Here is a 17,513-nt window from a genome sequence, read left to right on the forward strand (position 1 = left end):
TGAATAGCAACATTTGTAGTAAATAATTTTCGGACCAATTACAGTAGGTGTAACTGGTTAATGTTCCCCTGGAACACCTGAGGATTTCTCATGGCACCAGTGGTTGGGAATCACAGGTCTCAATTACTCCACATTCTTTCCTCACCTGTTCGGCAGTCCGGTGGGCCTGCATGTGGGAGTGAAGTCGACGTATTAAAGGCATCCCGTTCCGCGACTGTCGCTTGAGTAGCCAGTAATTGTGAAGCCTCTGCATGAACTGATTCTTCCGCTGGACTTCTACTCCTGTGCAGATCTTGTTCAGCCTGCAGAGACGATACAATAATTCCCAGGCATAGGCAAGAATCGGATTTCCTAAAATAGAGGCATCATCCACCTAAATGTAAAATTAAACGCCTCTGTCAAATAGATGTAACTGTTTTTCTGTCAGGATCGTTTTCATTAATTATATTTATTATGTATGTATTATGTATTTTATTTATTTAATTAATTCACCTATTGGGGTCCTGAAGTAGAAATTCAATAAAAAAAAAGGGCAGTAATCATATTGACCTCACATCAAAGACACCATCTTCCACACATTAGGCCGTTAAAGAGTTTGTTTTAAACTACAAACATACACTTTGCATGCTTCCTTCCACAAAACACAAATTTAGTTGTCTGTCTCCAACCTGTCGGTCGTGGGATTGATGAGTAATCTGTACCCCACCTCTGGAGTGCCTGGACTACACTGAAGCACTCATCATGCCAAAGGCCAAAAGGTAAGCAGTTTAAGTTTAGCTCAGATTAGTGGTAGTTACCACTGTTATCAGTATGAATGTTGATTAATTTGACAATGTGGGGGTGCTGTCTATTTCTGTGTGGCATTGCACAGATCCACAAATTTAATGACAAAGTGGAATTCGGCGGCTTGGTAATGAAGCTCTACCTCCATCAGTGAAAATGCAATTGAATCTTTATATGTGCTCGCTTTATGGTGGCGGATATTTGGTGCCACAACATAGTCTTGGAGTCTCCAATAACACCACAAAAAGTCACTAAATTTGTTGCTAGTCACTTTTTATTTTTTTAAATAGTCGCTAAAGAGGTGGGGAACCTGCTAAATATAGTAACAAAGATGCTAAGTTAGCAATACTGGGAAGATGCTTGCTTGTTGCAAAACCCTAGCTCTGCCACGGTTATCATGGTAATGAATGCTATACTTTTCATTTGCATGAGACAGAACCGTCCTCCCCACCAAACCAAGTGATTTTAACAAGTGTGACAAGTGCATATTAAGTGTTCTGTAATTCTTTATCCATTGTGTAGTTTAATGGAAGAATGTTACAGACCTTTTATGAAGACATGGGAACTGTTCAAAATTGTGAGAGAGTGGCATAATTTGTTTCCTTTCAGTTGTGAAAATGGATGTATGGTGATGGTCTCACCTGTGAGAGGGAATTTGAGGCACAAGCAGCACAGGCACATTCGATCGACGTGTGGACCCACCAGGCCCTTTCTTCTTCTTTTGGCCTTTGGATGCCTTCTTCGCCGGTGGGGTAGGGGAGCTCTGAGTGTACGACCGCTGGCCCCTGTTTCCCCTGCCCCCCACCAGTCTGCCTTCCACCGACTCGTCTCCGGGCCCGTCACGCCGGGACCCCACCGGGGAGTGGTGTTCACAGAAGGCGGTCTTCTTCACAGAGAAGGTAGTTCCATTGATGCCCGTCTCCCGGACGGGGTCTATCTTCATGTAGAGTCCGGCTTTCTGGGCGCAGGTGACGTGAAAGGCGCGATAGCAGTTGGCTTTGTGGCACTGAATGGACGCGCCCCGGCCCTTCTGCTTGCACAGGTAGCAGGTGAGCTTCCAGCGGGCGGGGGGAATGTTCTTCACCCCCTCCACGGGCTCAAGGAACACGGTGTTGGCGAAGCACACCTCTGGGATCCATATGGCGCACACCACGTGAGCCCAGCGCCCGTCGCTGGTCTGCTTGAAGGCCCCTCCTTGGTTGGGACACAACACGCAATCTACGGGTCGGGAAGGCGACTGCAGGCAGCAGCGGCAAAGCCACTGACCCTCGGGTACGTACGGCACGCCATAGCACTCCTGGTGCACGGCCAGGTTGCAGATGTCGCAAAAGAGGATGACGTTGCTGTTCAGACACTCGTCGTCCAGGCACACACAGCAGAAGGCGTCTTCGTCCACGGCACACTGGGACAGCGCCTGGCTACGGGACTCCAAGATGGACTCCCTCTCCAGGCGGTCGATCAGCAGCTCAAAGGTGTCGGCGGACACAGACGCGTGGCCGTCGGACACCCTCTTCTGGTTCACCATCTCCAGCCAGGCTAGGTCTTCCTCATCCATGTCGTACTCGGCCACTCTGTCCAGCTCCTCGCCGGACCTCTCAATGAAGCGGTAGTACGTGGTGGGCAGGGGAGAGCCGTCCGGGGGGCAAACGGAGCCCAGCGTGCGGAAGGTGGGCTCCGGGAGTGGACTATGGAGCTGGAGGGAATTGGTCGATGCCGTTTGCTGTTGGGAGCCTGATCGTTTGTTCTGCTGAGACACATTTTTGACGTTCTTTCTCCCTTTGGTGTTGGAGGGCTTCCTTCTCTGAGTCTGCACGCTGTTCTCCTTGTTGCTGTTGCACTCCGCGATGTCCTGGGCCATCATCTCATCCTCTGTGATCACCGGCAGGGGATCCGTGATATTGATCCGGTGCAACCTGCCGTCCAGGTCCACCTCCACGATCTTCTGCGCCTGGGCGTATGTCAGCGTCTCCCTGGAGGGAGAGAGCTGCAGTCTGTAGGGCGAGGGCGAGCGCAACTGGGCCGCCGAGCCCCTGCCCCTGCCTCGCCCTCTGCCTCGGCCGCGACCCATGTTAAGTCCACTTACAGCTTTCTTACATTCCCACCCCCTCGCCTTCTGCATGGGGGGTGCTGAGAGCAGCTAGCTTGCACACACACAAAGGAAGATAAATTAATGCAGTGCCTAATAGTTGTGAGAAAGTAACATTCTAGCAATATTAAAGGGGACATATTATGGAAAAATGACTTTAATGTCTTGTATACAAATAATCTTGGGTCTCTGGAGTCCCTGCCCACCAATCATGTGTGAAATCAAACAACCAAATCAATCTTTTATCTGCCTTTTATCTTAGTCTTTTTGGTGATGTGCCCATGCGCCACATACACACAGAGTAGTGCATGAAGTTATGCCTTCATAAGTGGGAATGTTTTTATTGTCTTTACAGGCCCTCACCTTTTTCCCCTACACTTTGGGGTCTCCCACCGCAGGTTCAATCCCCGAGCTTCATACCCAGTCGTCACGTTAACAAAATCCGTACTCTATTAGCTCAGCAGTATGTGGGCCAGAATGAGAGCTGGCTCGCTCACTTGAGGCAGGAACACCCTCAAAACAGGTTACTTTTCACAAGATAGAGGGTGTGTAAAGTGTACTGTAATTTGTGATCGTTGGCGTTTTTGATGATGTTAAAAAACCTGGGAACCGTTTTAAAATGTAAAAAAAAAAAAAAAGTCTTCTTTAACACCTGCTGAACTCATTTTCATGGGGGGTGATATGATAAAAATAAATGTTGCTGGACTGCATGTTTGAACTGCAGGTTCAACCAACAATTTGCTTAGCTGAGAAAATACACCATGTCCACTTTTGTACCTACACTTGGTCAACTATAATGCAAATATTGATGGATCTTTGGAAGGTGCTATTTAACAATATGTTTATTACTATGGCAGAACTGCACTGCATCATCATAGGTAGTTAAAAAAATAAAATTGTACTCGCCTGATAGGTTAGTTGAATTCAAAATGATTTTAGGGTCTTTACAAAGGTAGAATTGTTTATATAAATTGTATTTGGCGCTTGTTGGGCTGAACAGGTGTACCTAATGTTTTGGCCGGTGTGAGTTCACTGCCTGTAAGGACACGCCCCGTCTCTGTCCCAACTGGTCCAATTGGTAGCCAGTTCAGCTGTCATGTTTCTCTCCGTCCAATCAAATTCCGTAGAATGCGTTTTTTTTAACCCCTCATGTTGTGTATAGTTCGGTTGAGGGGCGCTAAATACCAACCAGAGTAGCTGAACGTCCGTCAGCCATTTTGAGCTCACAACAGCACAGCGACACAATTACATTATGCCAATAGCAGCAAAGAAAAGAAAAAAAATCACATTATGCACCGTGCTGACGTGCGGCATTCAAATGTACGTATACATTAGACGACACGACATGGCTGTATTCACCTTTTAGAACGTTAGTCCGTTGCGTTCATACACAGCAAATATAAAAAAAAACAAAAAAAACGCAACAATATCTACGATAGCGTTTCTCAGTCGGACAGGGGACGATACATACACACGACTCGTACAACAAAATAACAATTTCTCGAATAAGACTCTATACGCCGAACATGTCTGCCTGACTTACCGTGAAAAGTGGTCCTCGGCGGTGCAAGTGACAAACAGGAGGGAGGGTGGGGAAGGAAAAAAAAAAAAAGCACCTCGCTAAATGTCAGCTCAGGCTTGAACCACCGCGGCGGCGGCCGACATGCTAGCTGTTAGCCTAGCTAGCCGGTCATTTCGGGAGCAACGCGGCGTCATCTTCGGTGCAACCGTTGTGGTTACCACTAAGCACTCAGACCCGGCCGTTCACATGGCTGTGACTGAAACCTTCCCAGAGGTCCCGGCCCATAGTCATACGGTCGCGTAACCGCAAAGATATCAAATTAATGTACCTTTGATATGGCTAAATATTCGGTCAAACTGGCTCGAAAAATACGCCCCTTTTTGGAGGAAAAAACGCAGTCAGCCAATCAGAGACCGCCGCTTTACTTCGCGGGCAACGCGCACCTTTGTATGATTGGTCGGTTTGGCAAAGCGAGTTCAGCGCACTCGTCGGTCCGGCAATAACGTGAAAAGCCGATGAGAGAAAAAAACAGCGTGTGGGTTTGGTCTTGTCCTCATCATGTATACAGTACAGTGAACCCCAGTTATTTGAGGGGGTTTGGAATATCCAAATTAGGCATTTATTTATTTTGTTTAACGTTTATTTATCCATGTCAGGCAATTGAGAACAGACTCTTCGCAATGCAGTGGCTGGAGACAGACTAAAACAAGGCCAAAAAAAAGCTAATACTAATAAAGACATACAATAAACTGTGCAATGTGATTTGCACAAACTCTACTTAGAACATATAAAACACATAATAATAATGATAACCAGACAATATCTTCTTCTCCAATCAAAATACACCATAGCGCCCCTCACCTAACCCTTAATATTGGTAGATGAGAGTGATGAGAGAAGCTCCTTTGACCACTATGAGGGACTGGAATCATAGATGTAGCGATCACAGCGTACATGACGTCACTCGATCGCTACATTCTGAGTTTGAAAGCAAGCCGATAGTTTGTCCGTCGGTGAGCAACACGCATACTGAACGATTGGTTTAAATTTTCCCATCAAGTTGTCTTTACTTTTTAGCGCCGATTCTCATTCCTCTCCACATCTCCACCGGGACGCATCTTGCACCACATCGGCGGGCGAAGCTCCTTGGCGCGTTGTGTCGCTCCTCGCAGTCATACCATTGCAGACACTACGTCTGGCAGCACCAACATTCACCGCCCAACAAAACAACAACAAACAGGGTGACTGCAAAAATATTGCCCGTTAATTCACAAAACAACAAGCGGTCTGGGGCCGTACCATCTCAAGTCAAGCGGCGGTAGTCACAGCAGCGCCCATATCTCATTCGCAGCAATTGCTGTATAATGGAGTCTCCCCCTTTAATATGAATAATAATAAAAGCCTATATTAATAGATTAAACCCTAAATACAGGCCATACTATGGTCCCAATACACTTCAAAATAAATTCAAATGCTGGCCAACTGCTTCCCAATCCATCAAAATACTAATTTCAAATGTTCTATTAGCCATTTAACACAGTTGGTGATGGATTACTACTACAGCGGTGCTTTGACTTAAAAGTTTAATTTGTTCTGTGACCATGCTCATATCTCAAAACACTCTTAATATATCTCTAATTGTTTTTCACACACAATAAAGAATACTGTATATGCTTGTGAGTATTGTTATATTGTCCATCCACGTGTTGCTGCACTGTTTGTGTCCAAACATCCGTTGTATAAAGGGTTATAACAACTGTGTCAATGCTAGTTATGTTAGCCTGTCTATGGTGTTTTTAATTGTGTTATCAGTATGCTATAGCAGACTTTCATACGTTATTTGGCTTACACACACAGCATGTAATTCTTTTTGTTTTATATTTTAAACTTCAACTGGGAATGGCAATAAACCGCTTAAAGCAAGCACCTCTATTCTTTTTTTTTTGAAAAAAATGTTTACAATAACAGTTGCTTGCTGTGAAGTTCGCTGACACCCTTTAGACTACAGCTTGCAACAAATATTTTTGCCGGCAGACAAAAGATTTACAGTACTTGGTTGTTTAATTTCACACTTGAGAAGGCACTACAGAAACAAAACCATTTTCAAAGTAATTGTGAAATTTTCCCATAATCTGTCACCTTTTGATATTTTTGCTCACCCCAACAGAGCTCTTTCACAAGCTCCTCCCACCAAGCACCAAGCGTCACTGCTGGCAATGTGGTAATCACTACATCGCACTCTTTCACAGTGTAGCTCACTTCAGCTTGTCTGCGATCCGACATCCCAGACCTGTGGTCAAGTGCAGTGTTGAGGAGATCCCATAAAGGTAAGCTGCACTTTGCATATGTGTTATTAAAAACGTGATGTATATGATGGCCATGTTGTTTTTTTCAATTATCGGATAGGCGACATAAAATCAGGATGCTGTTTGTCTTTCTGTCATCTGCTGTGTTCCTCTTCAACATTGGGACATGCACTGCAGGTAAGGGATTTGCCCAGCTAACAGTACTTGCATGCATTTGACCTGGCCAGCCAACTTTAAAATTCGTCCAAAAACCCCAGAAATGCTCCTAACACAACAATAATCACTTGTTCTAAAATTATTTTTTGCATTATATTTTTGTTCATATATTTATGCCTAAAATTGTTCCTATCAAAGTGAATGAGTGGTTAGCACATCTGCGTCACAGTCGAGAGGTCCTGGGTTCAAATCCCTGTGTGGAGTTTGCATGTTCTCCCTGTGCTTTGTGGGTTTTCTTTGGGTACTCTGGTTTTGTCTCACATTCCAATAACATGCATGCTAGATTCAGTGACATCTCTAAATCGGCCATAGGTTTGAATCTGTGTATAAATGCTTGTTTGTCTATATGTACCCTGTGATTGGCTGTCAACCATTCCAGATGTACCCCTGTCTCTTGCCCAAAGTCAGTTGGGATAGGCTCCAGCTCACCTCTTACTGAATAAGGCCGATACTGTAAAAAAAAATGGATGGATGGATCGATGGATGGCCCCTTATAAAAACAGCAACATCATGGTGCACAGATTTTGATCAGATGAGGAATTATGTCAAATATGTTGGTGTTTTTAATCCCTGGGTCCAAACATGCCAAAGTGTGCCCCGGTCACAACTTCTTCTCGCCCGTCGCCAAATTCCCCAATGTGTTGTTTTTGCTCTGACGTGACATAAATGCACAATCTGTCAACTCTGCATCAAAAGTGCCGCTCCATATCCTGTCCGACTGCTGAGAAAGAAGAAAAGCAGTTGACTTTTCATGCAAAAATAGTCATAAATCATCAATGTGGAAGGGAGGGTTGGGGGCGAGGGGGCATACAAAGGGCCTGTGTGGCTCAGCTACATGGGGTTGGAAGTGTTTGTATAAGTGTCATCTTTTTGAAAAGGAGGATCCGCGAGGTCCTTGGCCCTAACCAGCGCTTTTGACACTCTTTTGACTGGCCTCTCATGTCCCAGTGCCATGACACTGACACCCCTTGAATGGACACGGCACTGCAGACTGAAGAGTGCGGCCTTAACAAGAGACCAGAGAGGTTGGATCACCAGGACACAGGAAGGAGGTAGTTATGCCCTCCAATTGTCCACCAATTATGCCCTCCAATTGTCCACCTCAAATTCACAAAGAAAGCTTTGATTTTGCTACATTTAGGAAGGACATGAGCCAGGAAAACACAAGCAGTATTCTGTCTTGTTGTTGCCCTTTTTTATGGGCTGGCTCAGCACTGGCTGGGTCCTCTGCGGGAGTCGTGTGGCATTTTGTTGCCTCAAGATTGCAAATCAGGATTTTTCTTCCACAATAACAAGTGAAAATAGTTAGGTTAGATACATTTGAGTAAGCCTGTTTTGTTAGAAACGGTTCGCCGTGCTGGTTCAGTGCCGATGGAACTGGTCAGCCACGAAGGTAAGTTAGTTCATCATTTTATTTATTGCATAACTCATGACTCTAAGACCTTTATAAAAGAGTTTGGGGGAAGTATTAAAGGTTTTTGTCTGGTTTGGGGGGGTGTCAGCGTGAGTGTGGACTTTGAGCAATTACAACGTTAACATTAGCGATTTTTTTGTGTGTGTATTAACTTAGCGACTGACCATGATTTTGAGGTGGTGTTGTGTTGGTGTTTATGCGCAATGGTATATGACAGCAATATACAGCCGTATGTTTTGTTGTTGTTGTATTGTTTGTGTTTGTTTGTTTGTATGTTGTTTGTGTTCCATGACGAGTTGTTGTCCTGGGCCTAGACACTCTTGTAAAGGATATTTTTAATCTCAATGAGGCTTTCCTGGTTAAATAATTCAAATAATAATATAAGGTATAATACCAACTAGAACATAGCGATGTTTGGTAACTCAAGCAAGATTTTGTCCCCCCCCCCCACAATTTCCTTAAAAGTAGTAGTTCTGGAGATGGGAGGATTCTGCCCAGCAGCGACAACATATACTTTTTATTTATTTATTTGTTTGTTTGTTTGTGGGCGGCATGGTGGCGGAATCCCAACTATCTTTAGGCAGTGCCCGGAGAAAACCCATACAGGCACGGGGAGAACATGCAAACTCCCCACAGGCGGGGCCAGGGATTGAACCCCGGTCCTCAGAACTGTGAGGCAGATGCTCTAACCAGTCCTCCACCATGCATCTTACCTGAAGTCTTTAAAAGAAAATATTTGTCACATCATCCATCCAAACTCCTTTTCAAAGGCACGAAGCCATGAGTGATTCAATCAGTGCAACGTTGAGCTGACGAAACCTTGTCCGTGTATTAGGCAGAAATGTAAACCTATTAACTGGTTGGGCCACCTTTAGCAGCAACGACTGCAATCAAACATTTGCGATAACTTGCAATGAGTCCTTTACAGCGCTGTGGAGGAATTTTGGCCCACACATCTTTGCAGAATTGTTGTATTTCAGCCACATTGGAGGGTTTTTGAGGATGAACCGCCTTTTTAGGGTCATGCCACAGCATCTCAATAGGATTCAGGTCAGGACTTCACCACTCCAAAGTCTTCTTTTTTTTTTTTTCTTCAGCCATTCAGAGGTTGGCTTGCTGGTGTGTTTTGGATCATTGTCCTGCTGCAGCACCCAAGTTCGTTTCAGCTTGAGGTCACAAACAGATGCCCGGACATTTTTTGGTAGACAGCGGGAATTCATGGTTCCATTTATCACAGCAAGTCTTCCAGGTCCTGATGGAGCAAAACAGCCCCAGAGCATCACACTACCACCACAATATTTTACTGTTGCTATGATGTTCTTTTTCTGAAATGCGGTGTTACTTTTATGCCAGATGTAATGGGACACACAACTTCCACAAAGTTATTTTGTCTCATCAGAGCATAGAGTATTTGGAAAACGTTTAAATGTGACAGAGAAAGGAAGGGGGCAAACGCAAAATAAAAAATTATATGTTGCGTATTCAAAAGGACCACACAACATTGCCTTAGACTTGAACATGTGGTAAGTAGTTCAATGAAGAAATGTCATCGCCTCCTGCCCCTGACGTCACAGGCTGACATGTCGTTTTCGACCTAATTGTGGACAGGCCAAAGTCTGACTGAACTTCACCAAGTCTGGAAACAAGCCTATCTAAGTTTATTTTGGATGGATTGTTTTCTGCAGCCCATAACTATTGAATAAGTGCCAATGTTCACAGCATTAGAGAGGTCCTTTAATTGTGTGTTTGACTAAACGTGGGAAAATATAGCAGTGGACACAATAAACAAGTGCTGATTGTAACGTTTACATTGTCTCCCCCTTTATCAGCGCAATCTGATCTGAGAATTACGACAATCCTGGTAACCCTCCTGGTTTTTTTTCATTCATAATTCTGCATACCACTTAAATGTTAATAACATACTGTATTATCCTTCAAACAAACTGTAGCAAGAGCCTTACACGATGTCCAAAGGCTCACAACTGGAAGGCTTCTGCATGGACCTCCTGTCAGAAGTTGCCAAGAAGCTGGACTTCAGGTACAAAGTGCATCTGGTGAAGGACGCCTCGTACGGCAGACAGGATGACAACGGACACTGGAACGGGATGGTTGGCGAAGTGGTGCGAGGGGTAAGAAAATGACAAAAAGAATGTCATCAAAGTGATATGGATGATGTTGATTTTGAGGCTCCCCGCAGGAGGCCGACTTGGCAATCGCCCCGCTGACACTCACCGCGGCTCGGGAAAAGGCAGTAGGTATGAGCAAACCCTTCATGCAGACAGGAATAAGCATCCTGCTGAGGAAGGGCATCTCTGAGGGCACGGGCTTCTTTGATTTCCTCACTCCCTTTTCGGCCGAGACCTGGGCCGGTATCATCATTGCCTACCTGGTAACTGCTGCCTGCATCTCTATAGTGGCCAGGTTGGTAATAATATGTGCTGCTGGAGTATACAGCAATGTATTAAGTAACATTTTAAACGGGACATATTATGGAAATTCTACTTTTTAAAGTGTTTTATACAAATAGTTGGGTCTCTGGTGTGCCTGCCCACCCATCAAGTGTGAAATAAATTTAATAGCCAAGTACAGAGACTTGAGATACTTGTGTAATTTGTTCCGTGACCACACTCATACCTCAAATCATCTTTCCCCATCGAAATGAATGGAAATGCCATTAACCCGTTCCAGCATCCCATAAAAAAACCAACATAAATGTTTGCATTGTTTTTTTTATTAACAAAAATAACACTATGATATTGTACTTTATAAAAACATATAGCAATGACTTAATGAAATACAATTCAAAGAATTAAAAACAATTTTCCACACTTTTTGCTTCAGTTTAATGAACATTATGCTGCTCCTTCTGGTGTGTGCAACTAGGCCAGCTGGGCGGTGGTATAACACAGACATAGAGACGCACATGAATAAGAGTTTCACAACTGACTCAGTAAGCTGCAGTCATATTAGTCTTTCTTCGCAGAGGATAACGAATATATTACTGTGAGTATTGTAATATTATTGGTACATGTGTTGCGCCACCGTTTGTGTTCAAATATATTTTGCTTAAAGGGTTATAACACCGTGACACTGATGCTATTCATTAGCCTGTCTATGGCATTTTGTATTGTTTGTTAGCATTAAGATAGGGGACAAGTCTAAGGCAATCTTGTGTGGTTGTTTTGAATACATAACATATAATTCTTTAGTTTACATTTATTTTTACACTTAACTTCAAATTGGAATATAAATAAACAGCTTGAAGCCTCTTTTTGAAGAATTGCTCAGTATCTGCCAAACTGCTGCTTGCTGAAGTGAAGTTGAGTTTAGTTCACTGCCACCATACAGCGCATGTATCTTAAATTTTTTCTCGCAAATCAAAAAAAATAGGCCGAAATGCGGCTCGTATCTTGAAAAACTCATAATTTGGGTCACTAGTTTCTCAAGGCACCACTGTAAATCGTTTGTCTGCCTATTTCTAAAAATGTGTCCACAAGTGAGCTGTTCTGTACTTCCGCTTCACTATGATGTAACAGTGGGGCTAATTTACATAATTACCACCCCCACACCGAGTTTTTCTGCCCATGACTTGGCAGCGGCTGAGCAAAGATCTGCCATTTCCAAGCTACAATACGCTGTCTGAAACACTATGTCAAAGCTAAAATGTAGGTAGAGTTGCATGCGTTTTGTTGGATGCATGGATTTGCGCTGCCTCTAATAAGCGGCCCATACTTGATTGCTCGGTGAAGTTTTTTTTTTTTTTTGGTGCCGTGTCTGCTTTATGCCCCACATGCACGAATCTGCATGCAGAGTGAAAAGTAATTTGGCAGCTAGGTGATGAAGTGCTGCCTTCACAAGGGAAAATAATAATCTGTCTTTGTGAGGTCTCATATGTGCTTTGCAGTTCACACTCACTTTTTTTTAATACTTAGTTGGGAGTGTATGGGGGGGTGAGCAGTGCTCACAGTAAGACAGAAAATAGGGTGTGTCAAGGCAAGCATCGCCTTTAGATTGCTTGCTGGTGAATGTTGACACAGACTGTTATCTTTTTTTTTGTTTTTTTTTTTCTTCCCAGAGCTAGTCCGAGTGAGTGGCGTCAACCTCAGAGCGAGCGGAACACATTCAGCTTCCCACACAGCCTGTGGTATGCCGCTGGGGCGCTAACACTACAAGGTAGAGGCCACAGTCGGACATCATGGCGGTTTTGACTCTTTGTTCATGAGTGCTTATCAGCCTTTGACATGTTTTCTTTTAATTGGCCTTTTCCTAAACCTCACCCCAGCATCGATGAGTGGCCAATCACAGCAATGCACAGAACTATTTTGAATACAGAAATTATGCACATTTTATTCGTACAACAGAAAAAGTTAGACTTTTAGTTTTTTTGCTCTTTTAAAAAATAATTACAGCGGTGCTTTGAAATAAGAGGTTAATTTGTTTCATGACTATGCTTGTAACTCAAAACACTCGTATCTAAAATCACCGTTCCCCATTGAAATGAATGAAATGGGAAGCCATTAATCCACTCTAGCTCAACTAATATATTGCTACTGTTTCTTTAATTTTACTGTATAAAAACATGCATTAATGACATAATTTAATAGACTAAAGACACGAAACAAATGAAACATTTTGTCACTTTTTTTCATCCAATTTAGTAGACATTGTGCTGCTCTTTCTGGTGTGCATTCCTTGGCCACCTGGGGGCAGTTTAATACAGACATAAGGATATACATGGAGACATTCAGCTCCCCAGTAAGCCGCAGTAATATTAGTAATTTTTTGTTGAGGATAAATAATAAAATGCCAGTGAGTATTGTTATATTATCTATCTAGGTGTGTTGCTCCACCGTTGTGTTCAAATTATGTGTTGCTTAAAGGGTTCAAACACGACACGTGACACCGATGCTATTCGTTAGCCAGTTGATGATGCTTCCCATTATGTGTTAGCATTAAGATGGCACATAATCACATTATGTGTTCGCTAGCTATAAATGTTTGCTCGGAAGTCAAAACAAAACATCGTCTGAACGACGACTCTTATCTCGAAAAATGTGTTAGTTAGGTCGTTTGTATCTCAAAGCACCACTGTACTGTATTTGCTTTTTTTTTTTAAATGGTAGGTTCGGTCACCCGCCAGCACCTTACAGTATGACCCATCTGCCCGAGTGTTGTCTCCTACTGGTGGAAATTCACAACTAATAAAACTAAAAACTAATTCACAACTGCCTTCCACATGCTCCGATCGCCACAAAAAAATGTATTGTATCCGTCACCATCCAGCACCGACTGCCACGTGCTCCATACTGCTCCCAAATTGTTATGGTGGGTTAGGTCACTGTGCAGCACCTGACTGCCTGCCCACAGTGGTCTATGGGCCGCCCCCAATTGGTGGAAGGACTCTCCAAACTTTTATGGTGGGGTGAAGCCACCAGAGAGCACCCACCTGCATGTCAACATCTTTATTTGTTTTGCATGATTTCTTTGTGTCACTCTAATGTGGTTTTGATGTAACTTTCAAATACCGCATAGTGCACACCCTTCTGTCTGCTTCCGTATAAACTATCCCTTTTTTCAAAAAATGAAAAAGGCACATGGCTTATTGTTGTGTTTTGTTGCCAGGTGCTGGTCCGCACCCCCGCGCTCTCTCCGGACGCGTCGTCTGCTGTAGCTGGTGGCTATTTGCCGTGGCGATCCTGGCTTGTTATTTCTCCAACCTCAGCTCGTCCAAAAGCCCTGAGTCCACTCAGCTGAGTGTGAAAGGCTTTGAGGACTTGGCAAATCAGGACATCATCGAATATGGCTGCCTGAGTGCCTCTTCCACGCTGGCCTTCTTCAAGGTGCAGATGAACCGCTCCACTTCCGGTTTGCCACTTAATAATAATGATAATAATAAACTGCGATAGGCTGGCGACCAGACCAGGATGCACCCTGCCTCTTGCCGGACGGGCTAACAAATAGCACTGGTGTTGCTTTGTTATAACACTTTAAGGAATGGATAATCGAACACAAATGGTGGAGCAACACATGTAGACAGACAATATAACAATACTCACCATGAAATATGATATTATTATTTTATATATAATATATTATCCTCTGCGAAGAAAAACTAAAATTACTGCGGCTTACTGAGGAGCTGAGACAGTCTCAGTATATCCGTATGTCTGTATTATACTGCGGCCAAGGTGCACACACCGCAAGAAGCAAAACATTCATTCATTCATCTTCTGTTCCGCTTGTCCACACTAGGGTCACGGGCGTGCTGGAGCCTATCCCAGCGATCTTCGGGCGAGAGGCGGGGTACACCTTGAACTGGTTGCCAGCCAATCGCAGGGCACATATAAACAAACAACCATTCGCGCACACATTCCCACCTACGGGCAATTTAGAGTCTACAATCAACCTACCATGCATGTTTTTGGGATGTGGGAGGAAACCAGAGTGCCCGGAGAAAACCCACACAGGCACGGGGAGAACATGCAAACTCCACAAAGGCGGGGCTGGTATTTGAACCCCGGTCCTCAGAACTGTGAGGCAGATGTGCTAACCAGTCGTTCACCGTGCCAGAAGCAAAACAATGTCCATTGAATCAAAGCAAAAATGTGGCAAAATCTGTTTTTGTTTACATTCTATTTACTTACGTAATTACTGTAAGATTTCATAATGTACAATATTATAGAGTGCTATTTTTCTTCTTTTGCTTCTCACGAGCATGGCCATGGATTGAAATAAATCCTTATCTCAAGGCACCACTGTAAATGGCTAATAGGAAAGTAGTTATTGCCATTTTCGTGGCCTACACACCAGCGTATTCGAGCTTCCGGTGCATTTTTCTACAACTGATTCTATTTCTGGATTTTTCCTTTTCTCGCCCAGAATTCAGACAACCCGGTGTATCGTAGGGTCTACGAGCACATGGAGAGAAGTAAAAGTCTGGTATCATCCATGGATGAAGGCATCCAACGTGCAAAGGAGGGCAACTTTGCCTTCATCGGGGAGTCGGTGTCTCTGGACTTGGCAGTGGCACGCCACTGCGACCTGGTCAGAGCGCATGAGGTGGTCGGCATGAGGGGATACAGCATTGCTGCCACACTTGGTGAGGCCTCATATTCAACATGTTAAATTGGACTTTCCTTGTTAAATTTATATTGCTGTCAGTGCACAGCCATTTTCAAATGTCTCCAGAGATGTTCAATCAGATTCAAGTCTGGACTCTGGCTGGGCCACTGAAGGACGAAAATATATCCGCTTAAAGCCTCCGATGGCTGAAATATATCCTACCGGGTCGTCGTGAGGCTTTCCACACCTCAACGAAAGGCGCTAGCCGCAAACTTACAGGCTTGGGACTAGTAATATTAACTAAGTAACTCGCAATTGCGCCAAAGAACCACTGTGAATGTAGGCACTCAAGTTCTTGTATAATGGGGCAGAGGGGAATAATTCTTGCCACCGAAGTGTATCAATGGGCGCCATTTTAGCCAAGCCCTAAAAATCAGAAAAACTGAAATGTTGAAAAAACATTTTAAGACTATATTTCCACAATTGAGTACAGGAAGTAGCGACCACATATTTTTAGGATTACTCATCCATATTTTAAAGCTGTATGAACCTCTCTAGATGCTTAATAATCTTCCCCACACTCCTATTAACCTCTACCATTCTCTTATAAATACTTTTTATTCTCGTAAACACTTTTAAACTCTAAAACATACAGTGTAGTACTGCACACTATGTAGATTTTATTCCCTCATTTTTCATGTTTTAGGCTAGAAAGGGTTTATTTTTACCACAAAAAAATTACAGCATACACTCAATATCCCGCCATATGGTTAATTATGCATGATATGAATATGAAAAACAAAACAAAACTGCAGTGCACTGAATCCGCAATAGGTGAACCACAATAAGTGAGGGATCACTCACTGTACGACATAGTTCTCAGTCATTGCACGTTTTCAGCAATTTTCTTCAAACATGTATTTAAAAACAAATCTCTGAATTAACGTTAGATGATTTTAAACAGACAAATGCATTTTCATTATAAGACTAACCATGAATTTTCTTTTCTCCAAGGATCTCCGATCATAAAGAACCTGAGCGTGGCCATCCTGCAGCTGAGCGAGGCGGGCGAGCTGGCTTATCTGCAGAGCAAATGGTGGGCCAGCAGCTGCATGGCGGACAAGGCCAAGGCGAGAGCTGTGCAGCCTCACAGTCTCAAGGGGATGTTCGCAGTGCTTGCGCTGGGCCTGACACTGGGAACACTGCTGGCCGTCCTGGAGCTCGCATCCAGGAGTCGCAGCAGCGCGGCAGAGCAGAAGGTACGATCGCGTCACCGGAGTTGCATTTTCATCCGAGTAGTCAGATTAAAGCAGAGGTGTCCAAAACCTTTCCTCTGCATACTGCAAACGAAAAATGGATGGATGCAAGGGCCACTTTGACATTCTTGTATTTTAATTCACCAAACGTGCGAATACAAATCCATCAAGCAGTTATGCATTGTTTTTATTTTATAGTTATTTTGAAAAACTGCTATAGCACTGTTTTCTGTTAAAGTTGATGAGGCAAATAGTTTAAGATTTTTTTCAGGATTTTGGACACCGCTGAATTTAAGCGTCCTTCTCATTTACAATCTCATAGTCATATATACAACAAAAAACATCAACAAAGTTTAACTTTTTCGTTTCAATACATCCTGCCCACAGAAATCCTTCTGCCGGGTTCTGACCGAAGAGTTCAGCTTGCGTTTCAGGAACAACAACAACAACAGTCCAACAAAGCGAGCTCAAGAGCCTGCCGATAAAGAAACAGAAAAGGCATAGAATCATTCACCCACTGACAACTGGCCATTTATGATGGCCTATAACTCTTTTAAAAAAGTCTTACATTTACAATGATAACCCTTTACAATTAATACAAATAAACAATTAGCAACTCTAACTGTGAACTGAAATAAAAGCCAACTTAGCATAAAACTTTGTGTAAACAATTGAGCAGAATGCTGCTACAAATTAATTTTAAGGAAGCTTAAAATAAATACAAACTGTGTCACACATTTTTTGTTGGTGTTATTTCACTCTGACAGGCTTTAACAAGCATCTTATTTGTTAGAATGTCAACTTTTTGAATGGTGCGCTTTGCAAAAATTGTACATTTTTGTCACCGTACCTCAAACAAGGCTGACCA

General features: G+C 43.4%; 2 protein-coding genes across 9 annotated transcripts in view; one reads left to right on the plus strand and one right to left on the minus strand.

Annotated features, from left to right (window-relative positions):
- Positions 1–4,921, minus strand: part of brpf3a (bromodomain and PHD finger containing, 3a) — a 17,468-nt gene extending 12,547 nt beyond the window's left edge. For 2 of the 7 annotated variants that reach the window (XM_061784040.1, XM_061784039.1), the window contains exons 1-3: positions 4,413–4,921; positions 1,425–2,920; positions 146–302 (exon numbers count right to left, since the gene is read on the minus strand). In XM_061784040.1, the coding sequence (XP_061640024.1) occupies positions 146–302; positions 1,425–2,902 (1,635 nt within the window). In that variant the 5' untranslated portion in view covers positions 2,903–2,920; positions 4,413–4,921. Of the gene's footprint in view, positions 1–145; positions 303–1,424; positions 2,925–3,232; positions 4,033–4,228; positions 4,359–4,412 lie in introns of those variants that run through there. The other 5 variants (XM_061784034.1, XM_061784033.1, XM_061784035.1 and 2 more) reach the window with 5 other exon arrangements.
- Positions 4,085–17,382, plus strand: si:dkey-183j2.10 (probable glutamate receptor). Of its 2 annotated transcripts, XM_061784043.1 has the most exons (11): positions 4,085–4,189; positions 6,559–6,718; positions 6,798–6,874; positions 10,157–10,188; positions 10,277–10,456; positions 10,525–10,748; positions 12,403–12,500; positions 13,950–14,167; positions 15,207–15,426; positions 16,404–16,648; positions 17,033–17,382. In XM_061784043.1, exons 3-11 carry the CDS (start codon positions 6,814–6,816, stop codon positions 17,147–17,149), a joined length of 1,395 nt encoding a protein of 464 aa, XP_061640027.1. In that variant the 5' UTR covers positions 4,085–4,189; positions 6,559–6,718; positions 6,798–6,813; the 3' UTR covers positions 17,150–17,382. The 2 variants fall into 2 exon arrangements, with proteins under 2 accessions (XP_061640027.1, XP_061640025.1); XM_061784041.1 differs by lacking the exons at positions 4,085–4,189; positions 6,559–6,718; positions 6,798–6,874 and adding an exon at positions 7,851–7,965.
- The last annotated feature ends 131 nt before the right edge of the window (positions 17,383–17,513 follow it).

Source organism: Phyllopteryx taeniolatus, chromosome 9 (genome assembly GCF_024500385.1).
Source record: "Phyllopteryx taeniolatus isolate TA_2022b chromosome 9, UOR_Ptae_1.2, whole genome shotgun sequence".
Lineage (NCBI taxonomy): Eukaryota > Metazoa > Chordata > Actinopteri > Syngnathiformes > Syngnathidae > Phyllopteryx > Phyllopteryx taeniolatus.

Excerpts from the sequence above, each read along its gene's own strand:
- si:dkey-183j2.10 (XM_061784041.1), top strand. The coding sequence starts at position 7,866 with ATGACACTGACACCCCTTGAATGGACACGGCACTGCAGACTGAAGAGT. Across the intron at positions 14,168-15,206 it reads CCACGCTGGCCTTCTTCAAG|AATTCAGACAACCCGGTGTA; the intron begins GTGCAGATGAAC and ends TTTCTCGCCCAG. Across the intron at positions 15,427-16,403 it reads CAGCATTGCTGCCACACTTG|GATCTCCGATCATAAAGAAC; the intron begins GTGAGGCCTCAT and ends CTTTTCTCCAAG.